The sequence below is a fragment of the Peromyscus californicus genome, unplaced genomic scaffold (genome assembly GCF_007827085.1).
Source record: "Peromyscus californicus insignis strain IS unplaced genomic scaffold, ASM782708v3 Scaffold_7__1_contigs__length_154581171, whole genome shotgun sequence".
In the NCBI taxonomy this organism is placed as follows: domain Eukaryota; kingdom Metazoa; phylum Chordata; class Mammalia; order Rodentia; family Cricetidae; genus Peromyscus; species Peromyscus californicus.
Genome location: NW_026294595.1, coordinates 6,304,392 through 6,331,870, shown reverse-complemented (window position 1 = coordinate 6,331,870; position 27,479 = coordinate 6,304,392). Strand labels below are relative to the sequence as shown.

At 49.0% G+C, this 27,479-nt stretch overlaps 2 protein-coding genes across 8 annotated transcripts in view; one reads left to right on the top strand and one right to left on the bottom strand.

Annotated features, from left to right (window-relative positions):
• The window catches only part of Lrsam1 (leucine rich repeat and sterile alpha motif containing 1), a 56,902-nt gene that overhangs the window by 23,396 nt on the left and 6,027 nt on the right, over positions 1-27,479 (bottom strand). For all 7 annotated transcript variants that reach the window (XM_052725975.1, XM_052725974.1, XM_052725977.1 and 4 more), the window contains 11 exons: positions 25,940-26,008; positions 25,067-25,151; positions 24,225-24,346; positions 22,343-22,433; positions 20,712-20,842; positions 8,070-8,099; positions 7,833-7,955; positions 7,210-7,349; positions 6,294-6,338; positions 1,949-2,019; positions 415-514 (listed from right to left, as the gene is read on the bottom strand). In XM_052725975.1, coding sequence (XP_052581935.1) covers positions 415-514; positions 1,949-2,019; positions 6,294-6,338; positions 7,210-7,349; positions 7,833-7,955; positions 8,070-8,099; positions 20,712-20,842; positions 22,343-22,433; positions 24,225-24,346; positions 25,067-25,151; positions 25,940-26,008 — 1,007 coding nt within the window. The remainder of the gene's footprint in view (positions 1-414; positions 515-1,948; positions 2,020-6,293; positions 6,339-7,209; positions 7,350-7,832; positions 7,956-8,069; positions 8,100-20,711; positions 20,843-22,342; positions 22,434-24,224; positions 24,347-25,066; positions 25,152-25,939; positions 26,009-27,479) is intronic.
• On the top strand, positions 14,707-15,512 carry LOC128102332 (60S ribosomal protein L7a-like). Its single transcript, XM_052725982.1, has one exon. The coding sequence runs from the start codon at positions 14,722-14,724 to the stop codon at positions 15,505-15,507; it is 786 nt and encodes a 261-aa protein (XP_052581942.1). The 5' UTR covers positions 14,707-14,721; the 3' UTR covers positions 15,508-15,512.

Sequence of the window (27,479 nt, the reverse complement as noted above, 5' to 3'; positions counted from 1 at the left end):
GTGCTGAATTCACCAGGTAGTTTACCCATGATCTTCCTGCCTCTACTTAACAAACGTGTGCCACCATGCCCGGCCAAGACTTGAATTGCTTGTTTGTTTTGTTTTGACTATGCCCCCCAGAAGCTCAGCTTTGATGTACAGGGGGATAGCTAACAGTACCGTCTCCATACACAGGCCAGCCCCCGGCACACAGGATGGGCCCAGAGGTAGATAACCTTCCCTTCATCGCTGCCTAACCCTGACTCATGACGAGTCTAGACGGGGAAACCCAGAGGCTGGCCATCTCTGTCCTGGTAACACTGCCAAGGCTGGGATGGCCTGGGGAGTCAGGGTTCAGCTTTCGCTCCACTCTTGGACCCCCAGCTGACTCTCTCGGAGCCCTCACCTGGGAACACACGCTCTTCCTTACCTTACCTGGAACAGGCCTGCTGGACCAGGCTCTGCCTCTGAGACTCATAGGCCATCTGGATGAGCCGGCTCTTACAGCTCTCGGTCAGCATCTGCTGCATGGCCGCTGTGGAGAGAAGGCTGTGAGCTGCTGGGAAAAGGTGGCTGCTCTTGGGGCTCCCTGCTAAGGACAGGCCCAGAGGGCTCCCTGCTTCCTGCTGGACCGTCATTCTTAACCAAGTCCCTTCCTCTTTCCTTCCTTCCTTCCTTGACAGTTTTGCCAAATAGCCAGACTGGCCTTGGACTCCCAATCCTCCTGCCTCAGCATCCTGAGTTCTCTGACTGCAGATGAGCACCAGTACCCAGCCTTAAAAAAATTATCTATATTGCTGGGTGCTGGTGGCACACACCTTTAGTCCCAGCATTCAGGAAGCAGAGGCAGGTGGGCAGATCTATGTGAGTTTAAGGCCTGGTCTACAAAGCGAGTTCCGGGACAGCCAGGCCTGTTACAAAGAGAAACCCTGTCTTGAAAAACCCAAAATAGCACTCCCTCTTTGTTATTTTTTGTTGAATTCTTTAAAATACAAAAAATCATGTGTATGGGTGTTGTGTGTGTGTGACTGCCTGTGGAGGCCAGAAGGGGGCGCTGGATCCCCTGGGCTGGAGTTACAGATGGTCGTGAGCCACCACGAAGTGCTGGAATTTGAATCCAGGTCCTTTGGAAGAGCAGCCTATGCTTCTAACCACCGAGCCAGCTCTCCTGTTTCCTTGTTGATTTTTTTTCTAAGTTATAAAACTTGTAAGGGGGCAGGGTAGCTCAGTTACGGTAGTGTGCTTGCCTAGCGTGTGCTAGGCCCTGGGTTCAATCAAAGCAACAGCAACTGGGAGGTTTGAAAGGCTGAAAACACAAAGCGCTGGACGCTGGTCCCAGCTCTGTGAAATTAACTTAAACATCTGGTGATTTCTTTAACAGATGGTGACAGTAACCTTTAACAGAGCTGGCAGTGAGGGGTCCCCGGTGTGGTGAGCACGTGTGTGGCGAGTTGGCACACAGAAAGCCCCTCCATGACAAAGGCCTCAAAGATGGGGTGGCCAATCTTCATTTCAGCTAAGGACAGGCACTGCCTCCAAGGCCTTCCTCGGCATGTGGCTGCAAGTTCTCAATGCTGGTCTCGATCAAGTCACATCAGCGCTGACCATGTGGAACCCAGGGCCAACTGGGCACATCAGCAAGGGAAAGAGTCGCCAAGTGAGGCTGACCCTGGCCCTCAGTGGCAGAAGCCAGAGCAGCCAGGTTTGTGGCATGCTCAGGAATGACCCCATCGGATCCCCAGCAGTCCTGTGTGGCAGGCAGGTAACTGTAGTTTCCCCCCATTCTACAGACAGGAAACTCGAGACTCAGAATCCAAGCTTGCCTGACCCCAGGGCCTGAGCGCCACAACAGACCAGGCTGTCCTTCCTCAGGGTGGACACTCAGTACCCTCCACATGAGACTGAGAGGGACAGTCTACCCACAAGAAATGTCCACAAGCACTCTCATTGTTCCCACCCCACAACTCACAGGCGATCTCACGTTGCCTCAGGTTCTCTGTCTCCTCCTGGGTTATGGACATCAACTGTTCCATTCTTATTCTAGGAAGACCAAAAAAAAAAAAAAAAAGACAAAATCAAAACCCATCCATTCATTCCAACTAGAATCTTACGAGATAGACCCTTCCTCCTCCAGGAAGTCTGCCCTGATATGCCAATCCATGCTGCATGCCCACAGCACCACACATATCTGAGGATGTTAACCTTGAGCCTTAGCTTCAAAGGATCTCGTGTAGAAGATGATTACTCTTGAGGACAGTGGGCCACCAACGTTAGGAGTCAATACTATGAACAAATAGGAAGGCACCTAACACCCTGGTCCACTGAAGGGCAGGGCAGGCTGAGATCACGGACACTGCCCGCTGTTGAGCTGGTCACTTCAGACCTTGGGGCACCTTCGTGCGCTGCCCAGGAGTGTACACTGCCCACGGGTCTGTGAAAGTCACATCCTCACCTGAATCTTCGCATTCACCCCAAAAATGTCCACTTATGGCGTCTAAGGGGACAGTAGCCTAAAGACGGCTTTGAAGGTTTTTATTGTTTTGCTTGTTCTGACGCAGGGTCTCTCTACTGTGTAGCCCTGGCTGTTGCCTCTGCCTTCTGAGAAGGTTTTAAAAGATATTATTTTATGTGTGTAGTTGTATTTATTTGTTTATTTATTTATTATGTGTACAGTGTTCTATCTACATATACACCTGCAGGCCAGAAGAGGGCACCAGATCTCATTACAGATGGTTGTGAGCCACCATGTGGGTGCTGGGAATTGAACTCAGGACCTCTGGAACAACAAGCAGTGCTCTTAACCGCTGATCCATCTCTCCAGCCCCCATGTATATAGTTGGTTTTTTTGTTTTGCCTACATGTATGCATGCGTCCCACACTCATGCCTAGTGTCCACAGGCCGCAAGAGGCTGTCAGATCCCCTGGACCTAGAGTTACAGATGGTTGTGAGCTGCCATATGGGTGCTGGGGATTGAACCCGGGTCCTCCGGAAGAGCCGCTAGTGCTTGTAACTGCTGAGCCGTCTCTCCAGCCCTCTACAAACAAGGCTTTGGGCACAAAACTACATCCATGACGTAAGAAGTAAAAAACTTACAGGTAACTTTCCACACACGGTGCATGCTGTGTGCTTTTGTGCTCTCACGTGCCAAGAGTGCCTCCATCACTCAGCACCCTGCATGTTCCTGAGTGTGACTCAGTTCAAAGGCCTGGACCCTCCGAGAGGCTCTACCTGCTGCCACCTGATACGGGGCTGTCCTCTGGGCCTGGCCTAGCCCAGCCCCAGACATGGTCTGTTAGTAGTAGCAGAATGGATGGTGCCTCCAGCTCCCACTGAGCTAGGCCTGCAGCCACACAGCTGGCCTGGGCAGGACAGACCCCAGGGAGCATTCTGAAGATCCTCCTGTGGTGAGGGCTGAGGCGGCTGGGGAGAGGGGGTTCCCAGGACAGTTCAGAGATACTGTTATTGTGGGGACCCAGGAGAATCAGGAAAGAGTCACAGTAGCCACTTGGGGGTTGGGAGACGGACACGACAGGCAATGGTGCCAGCCCTTCCCACCATCATTTATCCGTCTGTCTTTCTCTTTTCTTCCTTTCCCTTACATTTTTTTCTTTTGGACAGGCCTAGGCTAGCCTGGAACTTCCTATGTAGACCAGGTTGGTCTTGAGCTTGTGATCCTGAGTGCTAGGATTACAGACGTGCACCACCACACTTGTGCATGTGCGTGTACATGCACGTGAGCATGCGTGTGTGTACAAGTATTGTTTGTGGAGGCCAAAGGTCAATGCTGCATGTTTCCCTCTGTTCCTTTCTACCTTATTTTGAGACAAGGTTTCTCATTGAACCTGAAGTCTTGAGTTTCTCCCCGATGGCCAGCCAAAGCTTTACAGATTCCTGTTTCTACACCCCCCCCCCCACCCCAGCCCACCCCCGTCCTGCAATGGCGGGATGCACTCTCATGCTTAGGTTTTATGCAGAGGCTAAGGATGGTCTGAACTCAGACCCTCATCCTGTGTGGGAAGCTCTCTACTGAGCCATCTCTCAGTCCCTTTCTGGTATGAGTACTCACTATGTAGAAGCTGGCCTTGAACTCCTGATCCTTCTGAACTTCCGCTTCACTTCCCTAACGCTAGAACGACAGCTGCACGCCAACTGTGACTATTACTTTCTCTGATGTCTTGGTAAATCCCAAGACAGAGAGAAAACTTAGGCCACCGCCCGTACTTCCTGTCCACCACAGACGCCCAGCACAACCCTGGGGATGGACCCTTTGCTTTCCACATGCAAAACATCTCAAGAGCTACACTGCGTGCTGTGGAATAATCCTCTTGTACACTGTAAAGATTTGTCACTCGAATTGGTTTAATAAAGTGCTGATTGGCTGGTAGCTGGACAGGAAGTTAGGTGGGAAAGCCAAGTTGAGAATGCTGGGAAGAAGGAGGATGGAGTCAGGAGTCGCCAGCCAGACGCAGAGGAAGCAAGATGAGAATGCTGTACTGAGCAAAGGTACCAAGCCACGTGGCTAAGCATAGATAAGAATTGTGGGTTAATTAAAGTGTAAGGGCTAGTTAGAGATAAGCCTGAGCTACCAGCCGAGCATTTATAAGTAATACTAATAGGCCTCCGAGTCAATTACTTGGGAAGTGGCGGGGGATATTCGGGAGTTGCTGGCGGGACAGAAACTTCTGCCTACAGCTGTGTCCACGCTGCTCTGATGCTGCCCACTTCTAGCAACGAGGGATACAGTTGGTCTTTGTATCTGTAGGTTCTGTCTGCAGGTCCAAGCAACTGCTGATCAACAATATTTGGAAAAGTCTTGTGTCTATACTGGTATGAGTGTGTTTCCCCCTGCGATCTCCTAAGCAATGGAGCAGAGTTGCTATTTGCATAGCATCTACACTGTATCGGGTATCACAAAGCATGTACAGCAGACAGGGAAGTGTATGAGGCTCTAGGCCAGTGGTTCCCACCCTTCGTAACGCTGCAACCCTTTAATCCAGTTCCTCATGTTGTGGTGACCCCCAACCATAAAATCATTTTCGTTGTTACTTCGTAACTGTAACTCTGCTACTGTTATGAATCAGAATGTAAATATCTGTGTTTTCCGATGGTCTTAGGAGACCACTGTTGAAAGGGTCATTAAATTCCTTGTCATGACCCACAGGTTGAGAACTACTGCTCTAGGCAAATATTTCACTTTATTTAAGGAACCTGAGCAGCTGTGGTTTGGGGGCCAGAAGTATCACATTTCTTTTATTTCTACAAATGTGGATTTTAAAAATCTTTATTCATTTATTTCCGGTTTAGGACAGGGTCTGTCTATGTAGCCCTGGGTGTTCTGGAGCTCACTTTGTAGACCAGGCTGGCCTACAACTCACAGAGATCTGATTGCCTCTGCCTCCTTAGTGCTGGGATTAAATGCGTGTACCACTGTACCTGGACTAAATGTGAATTTTTAAACATGTTTTATAGCTGAAATACAGACGGGCATTACAGATCCATCTTCCTTCTTTCATATTTCTAAGTTTTTCTCGAGAGTGTACATTTATTTTAAGAAACTAAAAGAAGGACTGGAGAGATGGCTCAGAGGTTAAGAGCACTGGCTGCTCTTCCAGAGGTCCTGAGTTCAATCCCCAGCAACCCCATGGTGGCTCACAACCATCTGTAATGAGATCGGTGCCCTCTTCTGGAGTGAAGACAAACATGCCAGCAGAACACTGTATACATAATAAATAAATTAAAAAAAAAAAAGAAACTAAAAGAAGAGCTATTATTAACTAGATGCCAAGAGGTAATTCTCCTAGAGTGCCAGGGAGACTTCCCAGTACAAGGGAAGGAGCCTATGGCTCCCTTTCCCCAGAGCTGTGAGCGCCCCAGGGTGTCTACTCCCCAGAGCTGTGAGCACACCCAGGGTATCCATTCCCCAGAGCAGTGAGCACCCCAGGATATCCATTCCCCAGAGCAGTGAGCACTCCAGGGTATCCATTCCTCAGAGCTCTAAGTGCCCCAGGGTGTCTACTCCCCAGAGCTGTGAGCACACCCAGGGTATATATTCCCCCGAGCAGTGAGCACACCCTAGGGTATCCATTCCCCAGAGCAGTGGGTACCCCAGGGTAGCCATTCCCCAGAGCTGTGAGCACCCCAGGATACCTATTCCCGAGAGTTGTGAGCACCCCAGATATCCATTCCCCAGAGCTGTGAGCACCCTAGGTTGCCATGTCCCCCAAAGCAGTGAGCACCCTCGGTTGCCATGTCCCCCAGAGCTGGAGTGCCCCTGGGAACTGTCTCTAGACACTGGTCCTAGAGGGTCACTCACCTCTCATTCTCCAGTGACTTCAGAATCTCAGAACTCTTTTTCTGCCTGTGGGAAAAACCAGAGATGGGCCCTGTGAGCACCAGCGATGCTGCTTCTAACCAAGCTGCCCACCTCACCACACACTGAGCTCACTACCCAGGAGCTCTGTTCTCAGGCTGTGAAGCCCTCTAAGGCTCTCTGTGACAGGAGAGTCTAAGTACTTCTTAGGCGGCTGGATAAGGTGGTGGCACAGACCTTTAATCCCAGCACTTGGGAGGCAAAGGCCATTGATCTCTGAGTTCAAGGCCAGCCTGGTCTACAGAACGAGTTCCAGGACAGCCAGGGCTATACAGAGAAACTTGTCTTGGAAAAAACCACAAGTGTGGGAACACAGAGCGCCTGGCACAGAAGCACCAGCCGGGCATCTCCTCTCCTGCACTCACTGACTCTGTCACTGACAGATGACAGAAGAAAGGGGACCCAAGGCCAGGAAGAAGGAAGCAGGAGCTAGTGGAGCATGTGGCTACAGCCAGTTTCTAGAATCTTCCTGTGGTGGACCCCTAACCAGATGTTTTCAGACTTGAGATTTCTACTCGGCTCCTTTCTCTCCAACCCCATCAAGAACGGCTCTTGGTAGTTCCTATGTAAGACAGTTAGTTACCTACAGGATGAGCGGATGCCCTCAGGAAACAGGCTACTTGGAAGCCGAATGCAGGAGCAGGCTGTGGTTTTCACCTGCTAATATGTAGAGGGGGAATGGGCCTTGGGGAGAAGTGCAGTCAGCAGTCCTGTGACAGAGGACTGTCTGTAATCCCCAGGATAGGCTCTCTGCAAATCAGAGCACTGAACCGCCTTCCTTGGATCCTGGCAGAGGAATGCTTGGGCAGGGTGAAGACTGTCCTGCCCTCAGAGGGCATCTGGGGCTGGCCAGACTGACCTCTGATTGTCCTGCAGGAGTCTCTGGATGCGGCTGGCGATGCTCTGCTCGGTCTGCTTCAGCTGCTCCTGCAGCTGCTGCCGCTCTGCATCGAGGCAGCGCTGGCGCTCACTCAGGCCCTGCTCCAGCCGTGTCTGCTCCTGCAGCAGGGGAGGCACAGGGACCCCAGATGCAGACAGTCGGGGTTTGACTGGGGGAAGGACAGTGGAGTTCCTATCTCACTTTCTACATGCCCTCTGTGACCTTGGGCTCGTCCCTCCCTCCCCACTAGGCCTATGAGTGTCCACTGTACCCAAGGAGGCTGGCCAGGGTATCTAGTCAGGACTTCCATTCTTGCTTCCAGGGGGATGGTGGGACAGCTTAATCCCCTGCTCTGCCACTTCCCCGGGGCACAGGCTGGCTGGTGTGTGGCCACTCCCCGGGGCACAGGCAGGCTGGTGTGTGGCCACTCCCCGGGGCACAGGCAGGCTGGTGTGTGGTCACTCCCCAGGGCACAGGCAGGCTGGTGTGTGGTCACTCCCCGGGGCACAGGCAGGCTGGTGTGTGGCCACTCCCCGGGGCACAGGCTGGCTGGTGTGTGGCCACTCCCCGGGGCACAGGCAGGCTGGTGTGTGGCCACTCACCTGCTTGACTGACTGCAGGATCTCATCCTTGTGACTGTAGCTCTGCTGCAGCAGCTCGGCATGCTCTCGCTGCCCGAGGTCCAGGCGCCGCTCAAACTCCAGCTTCTCCAGCATCTTCTGCTCCTGTGGGGACAAGCTGCCTGCCTTCTATGTCTAAAGCAAGCCAGAAGGAAGCTGTCCCCCAAGTCTCTGAGGAGCTGCGATCTTCCAGAGGAAAAGTGGCAGGGAGGGCCTTACCTTTCGCTTCTCATAGTCGGAGAACCGGTTCTGGGGAGAGAAGAGCCAGAGGTGAGGAGAGGGTGGTGGCCGTGGTTCCCTCTGCATACCCTGGCCTGCTGGGCCTGCTTCACTGGGACGAGGATATGGAAGGATGAGAACTGACACAGAGGCCTGGGGGCTGCAGTGAGAACCACTGTATGCTTGACACCACAGGAAGGAAGGAGTCAGTCCTCCAGGATAGCTCCGGAGGGCAGTGCTGGGCTCCCGAAAGAGCAAAACAGGCCATCTACCTCCTGGATATCTGTGTAACACACCACAGCACCCAACTCTGGCCACCCAAACCTCTGAAAGCACAAAGGTGCTGTGCAGGTTTCTGGAGAACTATTAGAGAGAAAGTGGAGTCACTCAGACACGGCCCAATGGGCATGGGCACTGCAGGTGCTTCCAAGTCCGAAAGGCCTCAGCTTCCTGCTTGTCCCCTCTTCCCTCTCCAATTTCCACTAACTGCTCAAAGAGACAGGTTACAGAGGCAGTCTCGTCAACAATGGCAAAGTGGTGAGACTCCCCGAAGACTGAAGGCACACTGCAGGCAGCTGGAGTTCCCATTCACAGCCATCAGATCTGCTGTGAGCCGGGGTGACAGCAGAGACGGCAGAGGCGGGTCCTGCCTGCTCCGGTAGCAGATGTATCTAGATAACTGTGGCAAACTTTGCTGAGCCTCTAGGACCTCAGGCGCCTGGCTGCTGCTGGTGCTGACCTGTGTTCCCATTTATCCCCTTCACTAGTCCAGTCACGGGCTGTCCTAGCCAGTGAGGGCACGAGATCAGGAAGGAATGCAGAGACAGGTATCAACACAGACACGCTCCTGCCTCCCCAAAGGAAGCTCTGTCAAGCGGGAGTGGGGAGGTGGGGGTGGGTGGGGAATGGACTGTAACCAAAACATTTAGCACACAATCCGTTATTCAAAAAGCACTGGTGAGTGCTCCCTGGCAATGTGAAGGACACTGAGAGTCCAGGGCTGGTTTAACCTAGGCTGGTGACGCTCACAGGACACATCTTAACTAAGAACCAGGGCTAGTGAGATGGCTCAGCAGGTAGAGGCTATTTTCAGCAAGCCTGATGACCCTATGATCCCTAGAACCTGCAGGGTGGTAGGAAAGTGCAGGGAACCACGGAGCTGGCTTGGCCTGGCCACCTTGAAAGGCGGGTGTCTTGGGTTTTTCAGGCTAAAGTCTGTGGCTCCTGGGGCACTGTGCGCCTTCCAGTTCCTGAGAGACTGATGTACTCCCCCAGGCAGTGAAGTATTAAGGCCGCTTTGTGTTTCTCTGTGTGCTCCCTTAGCAGTCAAGAGAACAGGGAAGCTTGACAGGACAATTGGTCTTAGACATTAATCGTGTGTGCCCTGTATGACTCGCCAACTTCACTGTGTCCTGGCAACCATAACTGTATTGATCCTGACAGCTGCCATTATATTCTGTTTCTAATAAAGGTATAAAAAGTCTGATTGCTCTCAATAAAACTGTCACAGCCTCAATTGTGCTGTGGCCCCTCCAACCGGCCTGGTTGAATTCCTCGTGGTCGTATCAGGTGACCTTGGCTGGTAAGTTACTGTAGCCGGGTACAGCAGAGGACCGACTCCCGAGGCTTGGCTTCTGGTCTTTATGTGTACTCTTTCTCCTCCACAAAATAAATACAATAAAAAATCTTAGACTAAATCGAGAGGCTGGAGAGATGGCTCAGCAGCCGCAAAGCTTCACACAGGCATGACAGCCCTGTTAACCAGGATCCGTGAAAGAGCAGAGAACGCTACAAAGTCGCCCTCAGACCCCCACATGCATGCACACACACTCACCCCGTGCACACATATTTATGCACACATGCATATTCATGGACCCAGGTACACGCACACAATTTCACACTCACATGTATACACCACAAACACACACACACACACACACACACACACATGCATGCATGAGCACACACTGTTGTGGAATATTATTTTAAGGTGTATGTTACATTCATTTATGCTGTGGAACCTTTGTTTAATGATGCAAAGATGTGCTGCATTCTTATATGTTGCATTTGTTTAACTCTGTGAAGCTGTGTTATGTGCCTGTCTAAAACACCTGATGGTCTAATAAAGAGCTGAACAGGCAATAGCAAGGCAGGAGAAAGGATAGGAGGGGGCTGGCAGGCAGAGAGGATATACAGAAGGAGAAATCTGGGAAGAGAAGATGAAGGACCGAGAAAAGAAAGGGCCAGCTACACAGCCAGACATGGAGTAAGGAAAGGAAAGATATACAAAAATAGAGAAAGGTAAAATCCTAGAGGCAAAAGGTAGATGGGATAATTTAAGAAAAGCTGGCTAGAAATAAGCCAAGCTAAGGCAGGCATTTATAAGTAATAATAAGTCTCCATGTGTGTATTTATTTGGTAGCTGTGTGGCAGACCTCCCAAAAGAGCAAAGAGCCAAAAGAGTAAAAAAAAAAAAACAAAACTACAACACATGCAATACTAATAAATAATTTTTTAAGTTCAAGGCCATCCTTAGCTACATATTAAAAAATGAAAAAAAAAATAGTAAGATAAAATGAAAATCAAAGAGTGAGTGGGGAGAGTTCCAGATGGGAATGGTTTGCCCTAAGATACTGCTGGGAAAGGGACATGGTTTGTTCAGGGAACAGAGGAGACCTGGACACCTGATGTGATGAGCGGGCGGTCTGGCACAGCTGTGGTAGTTGAGTCTGTGGGTCTGAAGGAGGAATCTGCGGCTATAGCTCTAAACACCTCCTATGCTAGCAGCCCTCAACACCTGCACAGGTCTGCCATGCAGCAGCCCTCAACACCTGCACAGGTCCGCCATGCAGCAGCCCTCAACACCTGCACAGGTCCGCCATGCAGCAGCCCTCAACACCTGAACAGGTCCGCCATGCAGCAGCCCTCAACACCTGCACAGGTCCGCCATGCAGCAGCCCTCAATACCTGCACAGGTCCGCCATGCAGCAGCCCTCAACACCTGCACAGGTCCGCCATGCAGCAGCCCTCAACACCTGCACAGGTCCGCCATGCAGCAGCCCTCAACACCTGCACAGGTCCGCCATGCAGCAGCCCTCAACACCTGCACAGGTCCGCCATGCAGCAGCCCTCAACACCTGCACAGGTCCGCCATGCAGCAGCCCTCAACACCTGCACAGGTCCGCCATGCAGCAGCCCTCAACACCTGCACAGGTCCGCCATGCAGCAGCCCTCAACACCTGCACAGGTCCGCCATGCAGCAGCCCTCAACACCTGCACAGGTCCGCCATGCAGCAGCCCTCAACACCTGCACAGGTCCGCCATGCAGCAGCCCTCAACACCTGCACAGGTCCGCCATGCAGCAGCCCTCAACACCTGCACAGGTCCGCCATGCAGCAGCCCTCAACAACTGCACAGGTCCGCCATGCAGCAGCCCTCAACACCTGCACAGGTCCGCCATGCAGCAGCCCTCAACACCTGCACAGGTCCGCCATGCAGCAGCCCTCAACACCTGCACAGGTCCGCCATGCAGCAGCCCTCAACACCTGCACAGGTCCGCCATGCAGCAGCCCTCAACACCTGCACAGGTCCGCCATGTAGCAGCCCTCAACACCTGCACAGGTCCGCCATGCAGCAGCCCTCAACACCTGCACAGGTCCGCCATGCAGCAGCCCTCAACAACTGCACAGGTCCGCCATGCAGCAGCCCTCAACACCTGCACAGGTCCGCCATGCAGCAGCCCTCAATACCTGCACAGGTCCGCCATGCAGCAGCCCTCAACACCTGCACAGGTCCGCCATGCAGCAGCCCTCAACACCTGCACAGGTCCGCCATGCAGCAGCCCTCAACACCTGCACAGGTCCGCCATGCAGCAGCCCTCAATACCTGCACAGGTCCGCCATGCAGCAGCCCTCAATACCTGCACAGGTCCGCCATGCAGCAGCCCTCAATACCTGCACAGGTCCGCCATGCAGCAGCCCTCAATACCTGCACAGGTACAGCCGTGCAGCTCTGTGGGAGCCCGTTTTCAGGTTCCTCGTGGCTTTACCCAGCAGGTCCGCATAGAGGATGATTAGGACCACGGGCCTGAGTGCAGGTGTCTGAGATGGTCTGCACTTGGCTGTGCTGGGGGAGGAGGTCTTTTGCTCCACCCCTTGGTATCTCTATAAAAACCCTGGGGCAGAGACAGTCAGGGCCCATTGGAATAGGTTCCAGGCCCTCTCGAGGCTATCCTTTATTTTCTATCTGTTCATCTCCACACTCTAAATCCTTCTATCTTATATTTCCTGCTGCTCGCACTCAAGAAAACTCTGGTGAGCTGTGGGGTTGGTGGGTAAACGCCCCACAGAATGGCGCCATGAACAGGGACTAAAGAAAAAAGAAAAAAGGGACTAAAGAAAAAAAGAGGGGACTAAAAAAGGGGGGACTAAAGACAAATGAACAAGGACTAAAGACAAATAGGGACTAAAGATAAAGGAAAATAATAGTTTTATTAGAGTTTTTGGCGAAAGTGCGAGTCAGCCCTGCCAGTGGAAAGTGGCATGCCAGTGTTATGGAAAATATATGTATTTTATATATATATATATATATATATATATATATATATATATATATATTTTATTGAGGGGCAGGGTTTTATCGAGAGAAAAGGAAAGCAGACTTGAAGGATGTCTGATGCTGCAGCGCAAAATTCTCTTCTGTCAAAATTTTCTATCTTCTATCCCTTTCTCAATTTCTATCTGTGAAAAATATAAGGCATAGTGTAGTAATATAGTGTAGGATAAACTTAGAAGTGTAAGATTGTGTAGAAAAAAATTTAAGATAAGTAAGGCAACTGGACAGAAAAACTCAATTTTCTAACTTTGGGGGCTATGAATGCAAACTGGGAAAAATTTATCTTTGGGCTTTACGGGTATTAAAAAAGCTCTTCTCTGAGCTTATGGGGGAAGAATTAAGTTTCCTATGGAAGCTTTTGTCCTGGGGACAGCTGAAATGCTAAGTCCAAGTGGCAGGAGAAAGTGATTTCTCCCTGAGGCAAAAATGGGGCTGTAAAAAGCCAAAAAGTTTGAAGTTGGGAAGTTTTGGGAAAAGTTGGTCTGTCTCTCTTGGGAAAAAGTCTTTCTCTTAAACTATAAAGCTTTTCTTGGAAAATTTTGGGGGAAAAAACTCTAAAAAGCTTTAATCTTCCTCAAAAGCTCTTAAACTTAAAAACTAAAGCCTTTAACTCTCTCAGAAGGACAAATTAGAATCACCTGAAGATATTAGTATGGGGACCACCTGTGATTAGCTCTAAGGGAAAACAACAAACCTCTTAAGACAGCAAAACCTCTCCAAGTTCTCTTTCAAGCTTTAAAAATCCTCCCTGCAATGCGGGAGGCAGAGATGGAGTTCCTAAAAACCTCTTCTAAGCTCTGTCTCAAGCTAGTAAAAGGCAGTGGGTCAGAGTCCCCTGAGGGAAACACTCGGGAGAGTGTGGGTGAAGAGCTACAGAGAGCCCAAAAGGGCAGGAAACTTTACCTGAGAAAAGCAAAAAAGCCAAGCTTTTCAGTTATGCCGAGCTGAAGCATCAAGGGTTTTGTTTCTGAGTGAGCTATGAAAAGGTGCTCCTAATCGTCCTAACGCAAAGATCCCCTGAAGCAGTGCAAACTGTTAGCATTGTATCCTCGCTTCTGACCAAAAACCCAGAGGCGACTGGCCAGCGTCTCTGAGTTGGAGTGCATTTCAGGGATACTAGGATTCCTGCAGTGGTAAACTTCCTGGAGCACAGAGCTGAGGCAGGAAGGTGCAGGACCCAGGGGAAGATTGCTAATGAACAAAGCTAAAGCCAGTGGGAACGGCACAGTTGTCCACTTTCCTACAAGTCCCGGGTTGATAGGTCCACAGCTGAAAAAAAAATCTGAGAAAAGCTTTCCTACCAGAGGAAGGACCTTTCTGGGAAAACAGTAAAGCTGAACTGTGTCTGAAGCAGTTGTGCTGCTGAGTCAGAATGCTGTCTGGGGAAAGAGCCCAGCCAGGGCAGAACAGAACTATCCAGGAGTAAAGCTTTCTTTTCTGTCAGAGAAAGCATCTTTTTGAGAAAAGCTTTGTTTCAACTGACTCCCTGAGATGAGGGAGTGTAGCCCTGAGGGGTGATTGCCTCTGGTATAAGTTCTGTCCTTGAGCACCTAGACAAGCAAATACAACCCACTGGGGGACTGGGTCAGGTGAAGGCCTGAGGGAAAAACACCTGTCCTAATGTGAGCTTAGAAATGGCAAAAACCTCCCTTGCTAAGTTTGATTTTTGAACACAAACCTCAGACCCCGAAAACAGAAACGGACTAAAGCCCCTACCTTCAGAAGCAAAAAAGCTGTCACTGTGACATTGGGAAATGTTTCTGGGGTAGAGGGGATAAATTGAGACCAAACTGGGAACTGTCTGGGAGAAAGACTCTGAAGACAGAGGAGGGACATAATCCTCCACAAAAAATGCATGACCTGAAAAAGCTGCTAGAATTTGAGGCAGATTCAGGGGGAGAAAAAAAGCCCCAACCTCCAAAGGCAGCTAGCAGAGGTACAGAGCTGCAGACAAGATACCTGAAGCTCGGTGATCTCCGCGACTGCTTACATATTACCCACAATTCCCTTTTCTTTCTCTCTCCTCCAGCCGAGCAAGATGCCCAAGGGGAAGAAGGTGGCCCCGGCCCCCGCCGTCGTGAAGAAACAGGAGGCCAAAAAGGTGGTGAATCCTTTGTTTGAGAAAAGGCCTAAGAACTTCGGCATTGGGCAGGACATCCAGCCCAAAAGAGACCTCACACGCTTCGTCAAATGGCCCCGCTACATTCGGCTGCAGCGGCAAAGAGCCATCCTCTACAAGCGGCTCAAAGTCCCTCCTGCCATTAACCAGTTCACACAGGCCCTGGACCGGCAAACGGCTACCCAGCTGCTCAAGCTTGCTCACAAGTACAGGCCAGAGACAAAGCAGGAGAAGAAGCAAAGGCTGCTGGCCCGTGCTGAGAAGAAAGCCGCTGGCAAAGGGGACGTCCCAACTAAGAGACCACCTGTCCTCCGAGCGGGGGTCAATACAGTCACCACCTTGGTGGAGAACAAGAAGGCTCAGCTGGTGGTGATTGCCCACGATGTAGACCCCATTGAGCTGGTGGTCTTCCTGCCTGCCCTGTGTCGAAAGATGGGGGTCCCCTACTGCATCATCAAGGGAAAGGCCAGGCTGGGGCGGCTGGTCCACAGGAAGACATGCACCACTGTTGCCTTCACACAGGTTAACTCGGAAGACAAGGGTGCTCTGGCTAAGCTGGTGGAAGCTATTAGGACCAATTACAACGACAGATATGATGAGATCCGCCGCCACTGGGGAGGCAACGTCCTGGGTCCTAAATCTGTGGCTCGGATTGCCAAGCTGGAAAAGGCAAAGGCCAAAGAACTCGCCACTAAATTGGGTTAAATGTACACTGCTAAGTTTTCTGTACATAAATATAATTACAAACTTAAAAAAAAAAAAAAAAGATACCTGAAGCTCTGCATCTGGGGAGAAAGGAACAAGCAAAATGAGATAGATCAGTGGGAGAAAATCTCTCTGAAAGAGCTATGGAAAAGCTGTTGTACATGATCTTGTTTTTCACTGACTGACTAAGGCAAACACAAGCCCCAAGGAAAGTTGCTATCAGGAATGCCAGCCTCAATGCTGGCTAATGAGGCAGGTGCGGTTTTGATCCGGGGCCAGTGTCAAATAAAGAAGAGACACCTGTTAAAGCCAGTTGAGGAGAGACCAGAAACCTCCCAATGTCCCATAGTTGAAAATGTAAAATGCTTGTTCAAATCTCCCGGGCAAGAATCTGTAAGTAAGTCTGGTAAAAAAAAACAACTTAGAAGTTGACTCTCAAACCTAAAAAGAACTATGGGAAATGAAATCCAAAAGCTAGCTTGCAATAAGGGACTGATATAAGGGAAATACATTCTGGGAAATGTATTTCAGCTAAAGATGGTGATACTGTCCAAAAACTTTTCAGCTCAGAATGAAGTTTCTTTTCAAAGCAATGCTAGAAAGCTTAATCTTACCTCTTGAGAACTCAGACAAAAAGCTACCTATAAGAGCAAACAAGCCACTTTAAAATCCTTAAAACGAGGGAAAGCAGTTTATACACTGAACGTTGTCTTAGATATAAAGAAACTTATGTTGAAATTTAAGTTCTTTGCCTTGAACGAACAGCCTGCAATGAGTGATTCCTTTGCAAATCTAATAAGGAGACAAGGAAACAGGCATTCAAAAAAATGACTGCTTTATAGATGGGAAACAAACTTCAGAAAATCTAGCTGTCTTTCAAAAGAGTTGCTTCACCTGAAAGTTCCTTATAAGAAATCAATCCTAAATATCACAGCTGCTAATAATATCAGGAGTTAAAGTTAAGGAAGTGAAAATACTAAATCCTAAAAATGCTTTTTCTCAAAGTAAACTAATGAAGGAAATGTTTCATGAAAGAACATCTATTCTTGACTCCTTTGAATAGTAACAGTTTTGGTGAAAATATTGGAACTTAACAATCAAGTAAAAATGTTTCAACAAATTCAAGACGCTATTCACAAAAGAAAGCTGCCATGCTTTGTGGGCCATATTAGAGCTCACTCCAATCTTCCTGGTCCTTTAGCTGAGGGTAATGCAATGGCTGATAAGCTAACAAAGATAGTAGCATTATCCCAAGTGGAAATGGCTCAACAATCACATGCTCTTCATCAAAACAGCAAAAGCTTAAAGCAATTCAATCTTACCAAAGAAGCAGCTCGTCAAATAGTTAAATGATGTGGGGGTATGTCCAAAATATTTTTCTGTCTCTCACTTAGGGATAAACCCGCGAGGTCTTCTTCCCAATCATCGGCAAATGGATGTTACTCATATTGCAGAATTTGACAAATTAAAATATGTACATGTGACCATTGACACTTATGCAGGATTTTTAATGGCTAGTGTACAACCTGGGGAAGCTACAAAACATGTAATTATGCACTGCTTGAAGTGTTTTTCGTATACGGGTATACCAAAAATTATTAAAACTGATAATGGTTCTGGATATAGTAGTAAGGCATTGCAACAATTTTGTACCCAGTGGGAAATTGTACATAAAACAGGTATTCCTTATAATCCTCAGGGACAAGGTATTGTAGAAAGGGCTCATAGTCTTAAAGTACAACTTCAAAAAATAAAAATAAAAAAAGGAAGAAATTTACCCTCGATCTCCACATAATGCATTAAATCATGCTCTTTTTGAATATGGATGTCTGTGAGCAGTCTGCCACATATAAGATTTTGGCACAGTGGCATCCAAGCGACTTTTGCTTAAGTAAAATGGAAAGATCACAGGGTTCCGATCCTGTGTTAATATGGGGTCAAGGACATGTTTGTGTTTTTTCACAAGAGGAGAATGAAGCTTGGTGGTTACCGGAGTGTCTGGTAAGGAGCGTGGAACTAAGGAAGGTCAGCTCCAATGACGTTCCTATAAAGGAACCAGAATGAAAGTGGCTCGATCAGTGTTTCTGAGGTTTTGTCACTGGTTAATGCAAGCAGTGAGGAAATAGAGTTCAGAGCTGTGCCGCTTTTGGCTTTACTAGCTCCTTTAGAAAAATACTTTATATCATCTAATAGCTGTGCAGTATTTGGTGAAGAGCTTTACAGCAGCTAAATACGGTAATTTCACCCTCAGCGTGAAGTGAAGTTTTTCGGTAGAACAGACCAAAAATACTGCTGTAATAGAAACGTTTGTCTGAACTGAAGCACTTAGGGGAGCTATTATGAATCTGGGTGAAGGGACAGCCTCTAGTTAAAAACCGTTTACTGCTGACAGTGCATCTCTGCTGGTCTGGAACGGCTGAGAGAACTGGCAACTTTGGAGTGTGGCTTCGTCCTGGGAATGTTACAGTCCCTTAGCAACAAGTACCACAATTCTATAACGACAACACTCACTAAATCCCAGTGTTGTTATAGCAAAGCTGACTGTAAACTCTAAACTTTAGAAATGATTTACGTACTTCCTGTCTAGTTAAGAGAATCTTTCTAATAGAGATAGTGATAATAATTAAGAATAAAAAGTAGAAAAAGATGAAAATAAGATGTGAGTTTGTAGAAATTATTCTGTCTTGTTAGATCTGTGTTAAGAAATCTTTAGATGTTTGCTAAGTTAAATATATGCTAATGGTAGCCCTATATAAGTTTGTAAAATAGATCCATAGAGTTCCTTTAGGAATATAAGCTTGCAAGAAGTATCTAAGGTAGTCTTAAGACATGTAGTAATAGAGGGCTGGAGAGATGGCTCAGAGGTTAAGAGCACTGGCTGCTTTGCCAGAAGTCCTGAGTTCAATTCCCAGCAACCACATGGTGGCTCACAACCATCTGTAATGAGATCTGGCACCCTCTCCTGGCCTGCAGGAATACATGCAGACAGGAAATTGTATACATAAGAAATAAATAAATAAATCTTAAGACATGTAGTAATAAGCTTGTAAGAAAGATACTAGTTGTAAATATAAGTTTAAATAAGAAAAGTATATAAATAAGTAGATGTTAATGTTATATATGAGTTTGTAAAAATGTGTAAATGTTGAGTGTGAGTTTATGCTTAAGCACGTTATATGTAAAAAGTGTAAATATTGAGTGTGAATCTATGTTTAATGTATATGGTGAAAGAATCTGAGACACAGAAGGTAGTGTCCTAGTAGACCGCAAAGCAGGCAGTCTGAATGGTTTCAAAAGCTCCAGAAGCCGCTGAGAAGCTAAGAATGGTGGACGCCAGAACAAGGCATCCGCAGCTGAGATCCGTGGAAAATCAACACAACACAGAAAAACCTGAGCTAACATCAAAAACGGTTTGGTTTAGAATACTACTGTACCTAGAAAGGTCTCTGTCTGTGAGAACAAGTTGCAGAGACGCTTGTTTGAACTAAAATTGTTAACTGCAAAAAGTTTTGGTTGTAAAATGTCTCTTCATATTTGGAAGCGAAAGCCTGATACCACAATTTACTTTTTTTTTGAACTTTTTGAACTTAAAATAATGAGAACTATGAAAAGACTTGATACGGATTTCTTCATATTTGGAAGGCTCGTACCAGAATTTATTTGAATTTTGGGACTTAATGAACTGAACAACAGATATCATTGCAATGGGACAATTTTGAGTTTACTTATAGTAATGATCGAGGAACTGTTTTCTGGCATTGGGTTAAAAATGGAACTGTTTAAATGAAGAAATTTATTTCTACCTAGCCTAAAGATGCAATTTTGTGTATGCATATATGTTTTATTAACTGGTGATTCATGAATTGTTTTATGGAACTGTTTATTTAAAAATGGAATTACTTCTGGAAATGGTTTTGTGTTACAAATGGAACTGTTTAAACAGAAAAGTTTGGGTTTTCTAACTAGGCTTGAGATTTTGCCTAAAAAATTATAAGGAAAAGGGAGAGTTAATATTCCTTACTCTATTTAAAAAATTGTTTGAGTGGATTAATGTCATGTTTTGCTAGTAAGAAATGCAAATGTGGTATACTAAGACTACTTTTAAAGTGTAAAGAGTTTTATTAAGAAACTGCTTTTGGATGTTTTGCTAAAAGTTTTCAAAGTGTTAATGGTTAGATTGAGAAGATTGCATTTCAATATGGGTTTATAGGAATTGTATAAGTTTGGGTTCCTCTAAGGTTTGAGATTTTGTTTAAAAAATTATAAAGAAAAGGAGGAGTTATGAGGTTGAATTATGTTTGCAGACAGTACGTTTAACCTACTTTTAATGCACCCTGGTTTTGTGGAGTTAAGGAAATAAGTTTGACGAAAAAACATCAGAAGTTTTTCCTATGTTCTGTTAGCAAGAAATTCAAATGATTCTATTAAGAGTTAAAGTTGTAAGACTGAGAAAATTAACTATATATAGCACCAGATATGCTAATTCAAATGGTTCTGTTAAGAGTTTGCTTTGAGTTGTAAGACTGGGAGAATTGTGACTATGTGGAGCAATATTTATGTTAACCTGTTAATGGTAATGATGAAGCTAAGGGATTCTTTAAGTTTGCGATTGCATTAAGTTTTTCCTTTAGAAACGGCTTGATGCAGCTAAAGACTGCTGTAGTCACCTTGGACCTAATTCAAAAGAGAAATGCCATCTATATCATCCTCTACTCCCATACTGGGAGGTGTAACAGCTATGGAGATTGCTGTAAGCTATTAATGAGTTTTTTTTTTTTTTTTTAAATATATATTAAGAAAGGGGGACCTGTGGGAGCCCGTTTTCAGTTTCCTCATGGCTTTACCCAGCAGGTCCGCATAGAGAGGATGATTAGGACCGCCGGCCTGAGTGCAGGTGTCTAAAATGGTCTGCACTTGGCTGTGCTGGGGGAGGAGGTCTTTTGCTCCACCCCTTGGCGTCTCTATAAATACCCTGGGGCAGAGACAGTCGGGGCCCATTGGAAAAGGTTCCAGGCCCTCTCAAGGTTATCCTTTATTTTCTGTTTATCTCCGAAATATAAATCCTTCTATCTAATATTTCCTGCTGCTCACACTCAAGAAAACTCTGGGGACCTATGGGGTTAGTGGGTAAACGCCCCACACAGCCCTCAATACCTGCTCAGGTACGGCCATGCAGCCACGCCCCCGCTGCCAGCTTCTCTTACCTGCCATTCAGCCTCCTCCCTGGAGAATCTGTTTATGGGTCCATCGGGGCTGTCCTGGGAGTTCTCAGCTCCATCTTGCTCTAGGACTGGCAGTAGGTACTGAGAAGGGGGATAATACTCCAGTCCTGACTCTATGGGAGAAGGGGCACAGGCTGGCCAGAAGCACCCCAGCGGCATGCTCCCGCTGCCCTCACCCTCCTCTTCCCTCCTCTCAGAAAAGTTTTCCTTTATTTTAGCAGCTGGGAACTGAAGCCAGGGCCTCATGTGTACTAGACAAGTGCTCTGTCACAGCCTGAAGCACACGGAAAGGCAAACACACCCTTACAAGCCAGGGACAGTGCTGGCTCGGAACGCAGGTACTGCCAGGCGCAGGCCTACCTCCTCTGTGCCTGGCTTCTCTCCCTCTACTCTCTGGCAGAGACTCCAGCTTGCTGTATGCAGTTTGTTCTTTATGCTGTGTGGTACTCACATGTGAGTAGGAAATAGTTCATTCAGTCTCCTACTGGTTACACTGCTAGGGGGCACCTGGCTTCTCCTTCTGCTGGGCAAACACCTAGTCAGGGAACTGACTGAGTTGTAGGCCTGAATGTTCCGCTCAAACAGATACTGGCAACATCCAAAGTGGGACAGGGAGACAGACAGGGTCTTGCTCCACAGCTCAGGCTGACTTTGAACTCACTATGTAGCCCAGGCTGAATTCCCTGCCTCAGCTTTCCAAGTACTCAGTACCATACCTAGCTATAATTTATATTATACTATATATCTGCTTCTACCTCTGGAGTGCTAGAATTCTGGGTCTGTGCCACCACACACACATTATGTGGTACTGGGACTCCAACTTAGGGCTTCATGTTTATCAGGCCAGCACAGAACTGCACATCTGCTTCCCAGCCTCTCTTGAGAGTCGGTCAGGTGCTACAGCCTGGCCCCGAACTGGAGTTGGTTTTTCCTGTAGCTCCTGGCCATGGGATCTGGGATCAGCTGCATATTGAAAAGATCCTTCAATTCGCTTTGTACCACATCATGAATAATTCAGATGACCAGAGGCTTGCTCTGAGGATGCCACAGGTGACAGGAACCACAGCTGACAACAGCTGCTCCCTCCTGGTGCCCAGGCCACCAGGGTGTCCCCAAGGTGGCCCCAGGGGCCTGCCTAGCTTGTCCTTCTTACTCCAGTTACTTCTCACTTTACCATGTGATCTTTGTGAAACCAGGTCTCCTCCTGGGCCGCTCCCCACCCTTCCTCCTGGGCCCTCAGCACTCCAGCCACACTGGCTCTTTCTCCACAGAGCCTCGGGTTCCCTACCTTCCTCTAGGTCTCCTAGCACTTGCCTCCTCTGCTAGAAACACACCGTCTCTTCTCCTGGCCCAGCTCCCTGTCAGGCGTCAGCCATGTTGCTTTCTCAGACAGGCCTTCCCCAGCTCTAACCTAGGCAGACGCCTGACCCTAATCTTTCCTGAGCTCAGCCTGGGTGTTTACGTCCCTGTGTGATCCTTCACTGTACCTGCTGCCCTCACTGGACCCTGCCCTCTGACCAGGCAGACTGCCCCAGCTGCTCTCAGCTGTCCCCAGCCTGGTGGCAGGGGATGACCACGGGGTGTGGGGAGGAGCACGGGTGGCCGGCCTTTACCTTGGCAAAGGAACTGCTGCACAGCTGCAGTACCAGCAGCACACACCTCTGGAGGCGGGTAGACCATGGACAAGGCGTCGAGGCTCAGCGTCTGTGGACAGAGAACCCCTTTACTGTGTACACCACTTCACCGCCTGGCACTTGGTTTTGTTACTAACTTGGGTGCTTATAGTCTCCCCTGCCCACAAGGAGCACCCAGGGAGCAGTGAAGGCCAGATCTAAAGAGCATTAATGCCACCTGTGACACCAGTCACCATTGTGGTGGCTTGAGTGTGCCACACTGCCCAGTACGGCGGCTGGAAGTCACATGTGGCCGTTTACATTTCTTGAGTTGTGTGTGCATGCCTGGGTGTATAAGCATGTGTGTATGTGTGGAGGGCCAGGGGATAACCCTGAGTGTTGTTCATTAGGAACCACTGACTTTGTTTTTGAGCTCATCTCTCACTGGCCTGAGCTCTCACTGGCCTGAACTGGGTAAACTGGCTAGGTTAGCTGGCTGGCAAGGCCCAGGGACCTGCTGTCTCTGCCCCAGGCTAGTCATCGCTCCAGCCCCAGCCCCAATGGTTTTCTTGAGACAAGATCTTGTTATGTGGTCCAGGCTGCATGGGAACCTGTGATTCTCCTGCTTCTGCCTCCCGAGTGTCAAGACCACAGGGTGCACGGTCAAGATCACGGGGGTGCACGGTCAGGATCACGGGGTGCACTATCACAGCACCCTTCATTGCAGTTTTAATTAGTTAAGGTCACCTGGGCTGGAGGAACTGCACATCAGCTTGGTAGCCACCAGTTCTTGGTGGCCGCACAGATGACAGCATTTCTGTTCCCTGCAGGGGGAGTCTGTCTCTTGAGACACTCAGCCTGGCTTTAAACCCAGCACAGTCACTTAGCTGTGCTGGGCCGTGATGTCCTTAGTCACTCTGGACAGCTTGGAATGGAGTCGGCACACAATATGGCCTTGTGGTCAATGCCTGTGCCCTCACCCTGAGAAAAGGCCTGTGCACATCTGTAGTCTCAGCAGGTGGAAGCAGGGGATCGAAAGTTCAAGGCCATCCTCAGCTGCACAGTAGCCAGCCTGGACTACAGGAGACTCTATCTCAAAAAACACGAAAGTGCTAGAGCAGCAACAAGCCACCCTGTCACGACCAAGAGCCCAGTGTCCCTGGTGGGCCACCTGGTGCTGGCTCCTGCGGTGGGCTGAGCTGTGCCCCCGCTTCACACCCTGAAGTCCTAACCCCTGGACTCCAGAATGTGACTACATTTAGAGCCAGGCCAGACCCTAGTCCAATCTGACCGGTGTCCTTTCAGAAAGAGGAGATGTGACATGACATGCAGACAGGACGAGCTCGGGAAGGACAGGCCGAGAGGGGCCTTAAAGGAACCAACCCTGCCTGTCAGCAGTGGGATCTTGGATTCTCATCAGACTGTGAGGACACAAACTCCTTTGGTGTGAGGAGCTTCCTTATTCACCCTGAGGTGACTCACATGGGGTCCCAGGACACACTCACCCACCTATTCTGATGAGATGTAGTTTCCACACTGAAGCCAGATCTCCACATCGCTCCTACTCTAGTCCCAGCTTCCCAGGCTCCAGGTACAGCAATTTCTGGCCTTACTATTTCCTGTCCATAGCTCATTCCGTCTTGCTTACGTCTCTCTGTGTCCTGTTCTCTCCACTGGACGCCCCCATTTCCACGGCTCTGTTCCAAATCTCATTGCTCTTCAAAGTCTGGCTTCAAGGCCACAGAGTGAGGACCTTCTGGATTCAACTGTCCTCCGCCACTTTGGACTTCCGCCCTCCCACTTCCATGACGGCAGCTAAGTCACAACATGACAAGCAGTCACACGTCGGTCTCTGTGAGCACTCGAGAGAACGCCCCCTTACCTCCAGGGTCCGCACATGAGCCAGCATCTGAGGCAGTCTCCGAACCTCGTTCTCACTGATGTCAAGGGTCCGCAGGCTTTGCAGCTCTCCCAGTGTGTCAGGAAGCTCCTTCAGCTTGTTGTCTGCAGGGACCCAGGCGGCAAACTCAGCACCCCAAAGCCCGCTGCCACCTCCTGACACCCGAGGGTGTGGGATGTGGGGCCGGGAGGCTCTGCCACTACTGAGCTGAGCAAATCGGGACACCTGGCCTTCTCTCCCTGTACGGCTTCTCCTCGGTAACAGCACCACTACTTCCCATAGTCACACGACGAGCTGAGCCTCTGCTGAGGGGCCGCAGGAGTGAGATGAAGAGCCTGGCCACAGTGAGGCAAGTCCTCTTTGGAGGATGAGGGTACTACGCTGGTATCTTGGCTAATCACCACCTCACTGCAGGGGAGGGGGTCCCGAGCAGGCCACAGCTCTGAGCCTGCCTCAGGGACTTACCAGGCCAGCCACATGCACGGGGCCAGCATTACTCACTGAGTGCCCCAAGCCACCCAGAGTCACTGCAGCGACACTTCCTTCTGTCTTGCCCATTAGGCCACCCTCTTCCCGTCGCTTAGCTTACCACTCACTACACTCTGCCTTCTGCCCCACAAGTCTCTGATTCTGGGGGTCAGGGCTCTTTAGACACACTGCCTCTGGTTCGTGACCAGAGACAGGCTGGCTAGCTGGAGGTCAATCTGGCTTATGGCATCACCCTCACACTTGGTGGCTCCCAAGGACAGCCCCCGGTGGAGGCTGGAAGGACAGGCTGGCCTGACCCTGGAGCTGCTGACATGGCCTGAGCTTTGCGGCCCTACCTTTCACACTGAGGGTCTGGAGCTGCAGCAGGTTCCCAACAGAGCGTGGGAGATGCGTCAGTTGATTCTTTTCCACGTTCAGTACCTAAGAAAGAAACGATCATGCAAGGAGCCGGCAGGACAACAGTGTCTTCGTCCTCAGCCCTGCGTCATCCAGCACCGAATATACCTGCCTTGATCTCTTCTACAGCCCTGACAGGGAGGCAGAGATTGCTATGGTCGCATCTAAGAGATGAGAAAACTGAGACTTACAGAGGTCATGTGTCTAGGAGAGCCAGGCCAGGCCCCCGACACACCCTCACTTGAGGTTTTACCATCTATACACACTGCAGAATGCCCAGGAATTGCATGAACCAACGGGGAGGCAGAAAGGCTGCCAAGGGCCCAGTGAGGCAGGGAGCGTTAGGATACGGCCATCTACTATTGAGCAACGGGGAGGCAGAGCTCAGGCTAGCCCCAAATAAAGCACTCAGCCAGTGCAGGGCAGCCACAGACAAAGCATTGGGAAGCCAGGAGAGTACAGAATTTGTCCTTTTAAAATGATGTACTAAAACTTATGCACCACCTGTATGCAGCACCCGTGGAGGCCAGAGGAGCACATCAGGTCCCTTGAAACTGGAGTTACAGAAAGTTGTGAGCTGCCATGTAGGTGCTGGGAACCTAACCAGGTCTTTCTCAAGAGCAGCCAGTGCTCTTCACCGCTGAGGCATCTCTACAGTCCCTGGAATCTGTCTTTAAGGTGGAGACCCACTGGGTGTTAGGCTTTTTGTGGGGAGGAGTTAGAGCTGTGAAGCCATGAAATACCAAGAAGAACAAGCCAAGTCCTGGTCGAGGCTCACAGCCAGGCTGCAGTGGTGACTCCAAGGGCCTCACCTGCAGGACTGTCAGCTGCCCCACGTCATCAGGAAGGGCTGTCAGCTGGTTGTCATGGAGATCCAGAACCTATAGAACAAACATGTCGGTCAGGCCCAGAGAGCAGCTGGGAGATGACAAGGCCACCCCATGCCCTGGTAATAACATGGCAACCTGTAGTAGGAATCTAACAGAGTCCCTGTGTCTAGGGAAAACAACAGAATTAACCAGCTGTCTTCTGCAAGTACCCAGACCTTAAAGAAACCAATGTGAAAACAGTGGTGGTTTTCTGTTATCTACAGAGCTGTTTCTCTGAAGGACCTTCACAGCCTTTGCGTGACTTGAGTCACGTGATGATGGCCCTGGCACACCTGGAATGTCCTTCATTATCGAGCACTGCAAACAACCCACGCTAAGAACAGAAAATGAAGGGTGAGGTGTTCCTTCCAGAAATGGAGACTAGATCTGGATTTTGGTCTAAGGAACTTGTTTTACTCTAAAAACAACTTTTGTGTGACTGTCAAGAAATCAGCTTCTGCATGGCTGTTCCTCTCTGCCGCCTGCAAGGCCTGCTTTCATCCTGCAGCGATCCTTTGATCTTCCTGCAGGATTCACATACCACAGCACCCTTCCTCCTGCCTCAGCCTCTCTGCCAATGCTCAGGACTGCAGGTACGTACAGCTCTATCACGTCTGGCTTAAGTGGTCTCTTTTTACTGAATACAAAAATTATGCATGGGCTGGGGTGTGACACTCAGTGGCAGAGCAAGTAATCAGTATGTGTGAGGGCCTGGGTATATTGATTCCCAACACGCATGTGCACACACACACACACACACACACACACACACACATACACACATGCACACACACACATAATAAATAAACACAAAGAAAACAACAAGCATAGAGTAGGGTTGGAGCGAAGGTTCATCAGTTAGGAGCGGCTCTTGCAGAGGACCCAAGTTTGGTTCCCAGCACCCACACTGGACAGCTCACAATAGCCCGTAACTCCAGCTCTGGGAAACCTGATGCCCTCTTCTGGCTTGCTTATGCATGCATGTGGTGAACGGAATACAGATAGGCAAACAATCATACACAGAAAATAAAAATAAATAAATCTCTTTTTTTTTAAAGATTTATTTATTTATTATGTATACAATATTCTGCCTGCACATGTCCCTGCAGGCCAGAAGAGGGCACCAGAGCTCATTACAGATGGTTGTGAGCCACCATGTGGTTGCTGGGAATTGAACTCAGGACCTCTGGAAGAGCAGTCGGTGCTCTTAACCACTGAGCCATCTCTCCAGCCCAAAAAAATAAATAAATCTCTTAAAGCACTGAGCACTACGTGTGGTGGCATACACCTTTAATTCCAGGACTCACGCGATAGAGGGAGACAGATCTCTGTGAGTCTGGGGTAAGACTGAACTACACAGCCTGTTTTAGGCCAGCTAGGACTGCACAGTGAGCCCACATCTAAAAAAAAATCACCATGGAACAGAGCTATTCCAGCCCCACCTGTGGGAGCTAAGATGGAGTGCCGGGAGAGCATGCAGGAT

Excerpts from the sequence above, each read along its gene's own strand:
- LOC128102332 (XM_052725982.1), top strand. The coding sequence starts at position 14,722 with ATGCCCAAGGGGAAGAAGGTGGCCCCGGCCCCCGCCGTCGTGAAGAAA.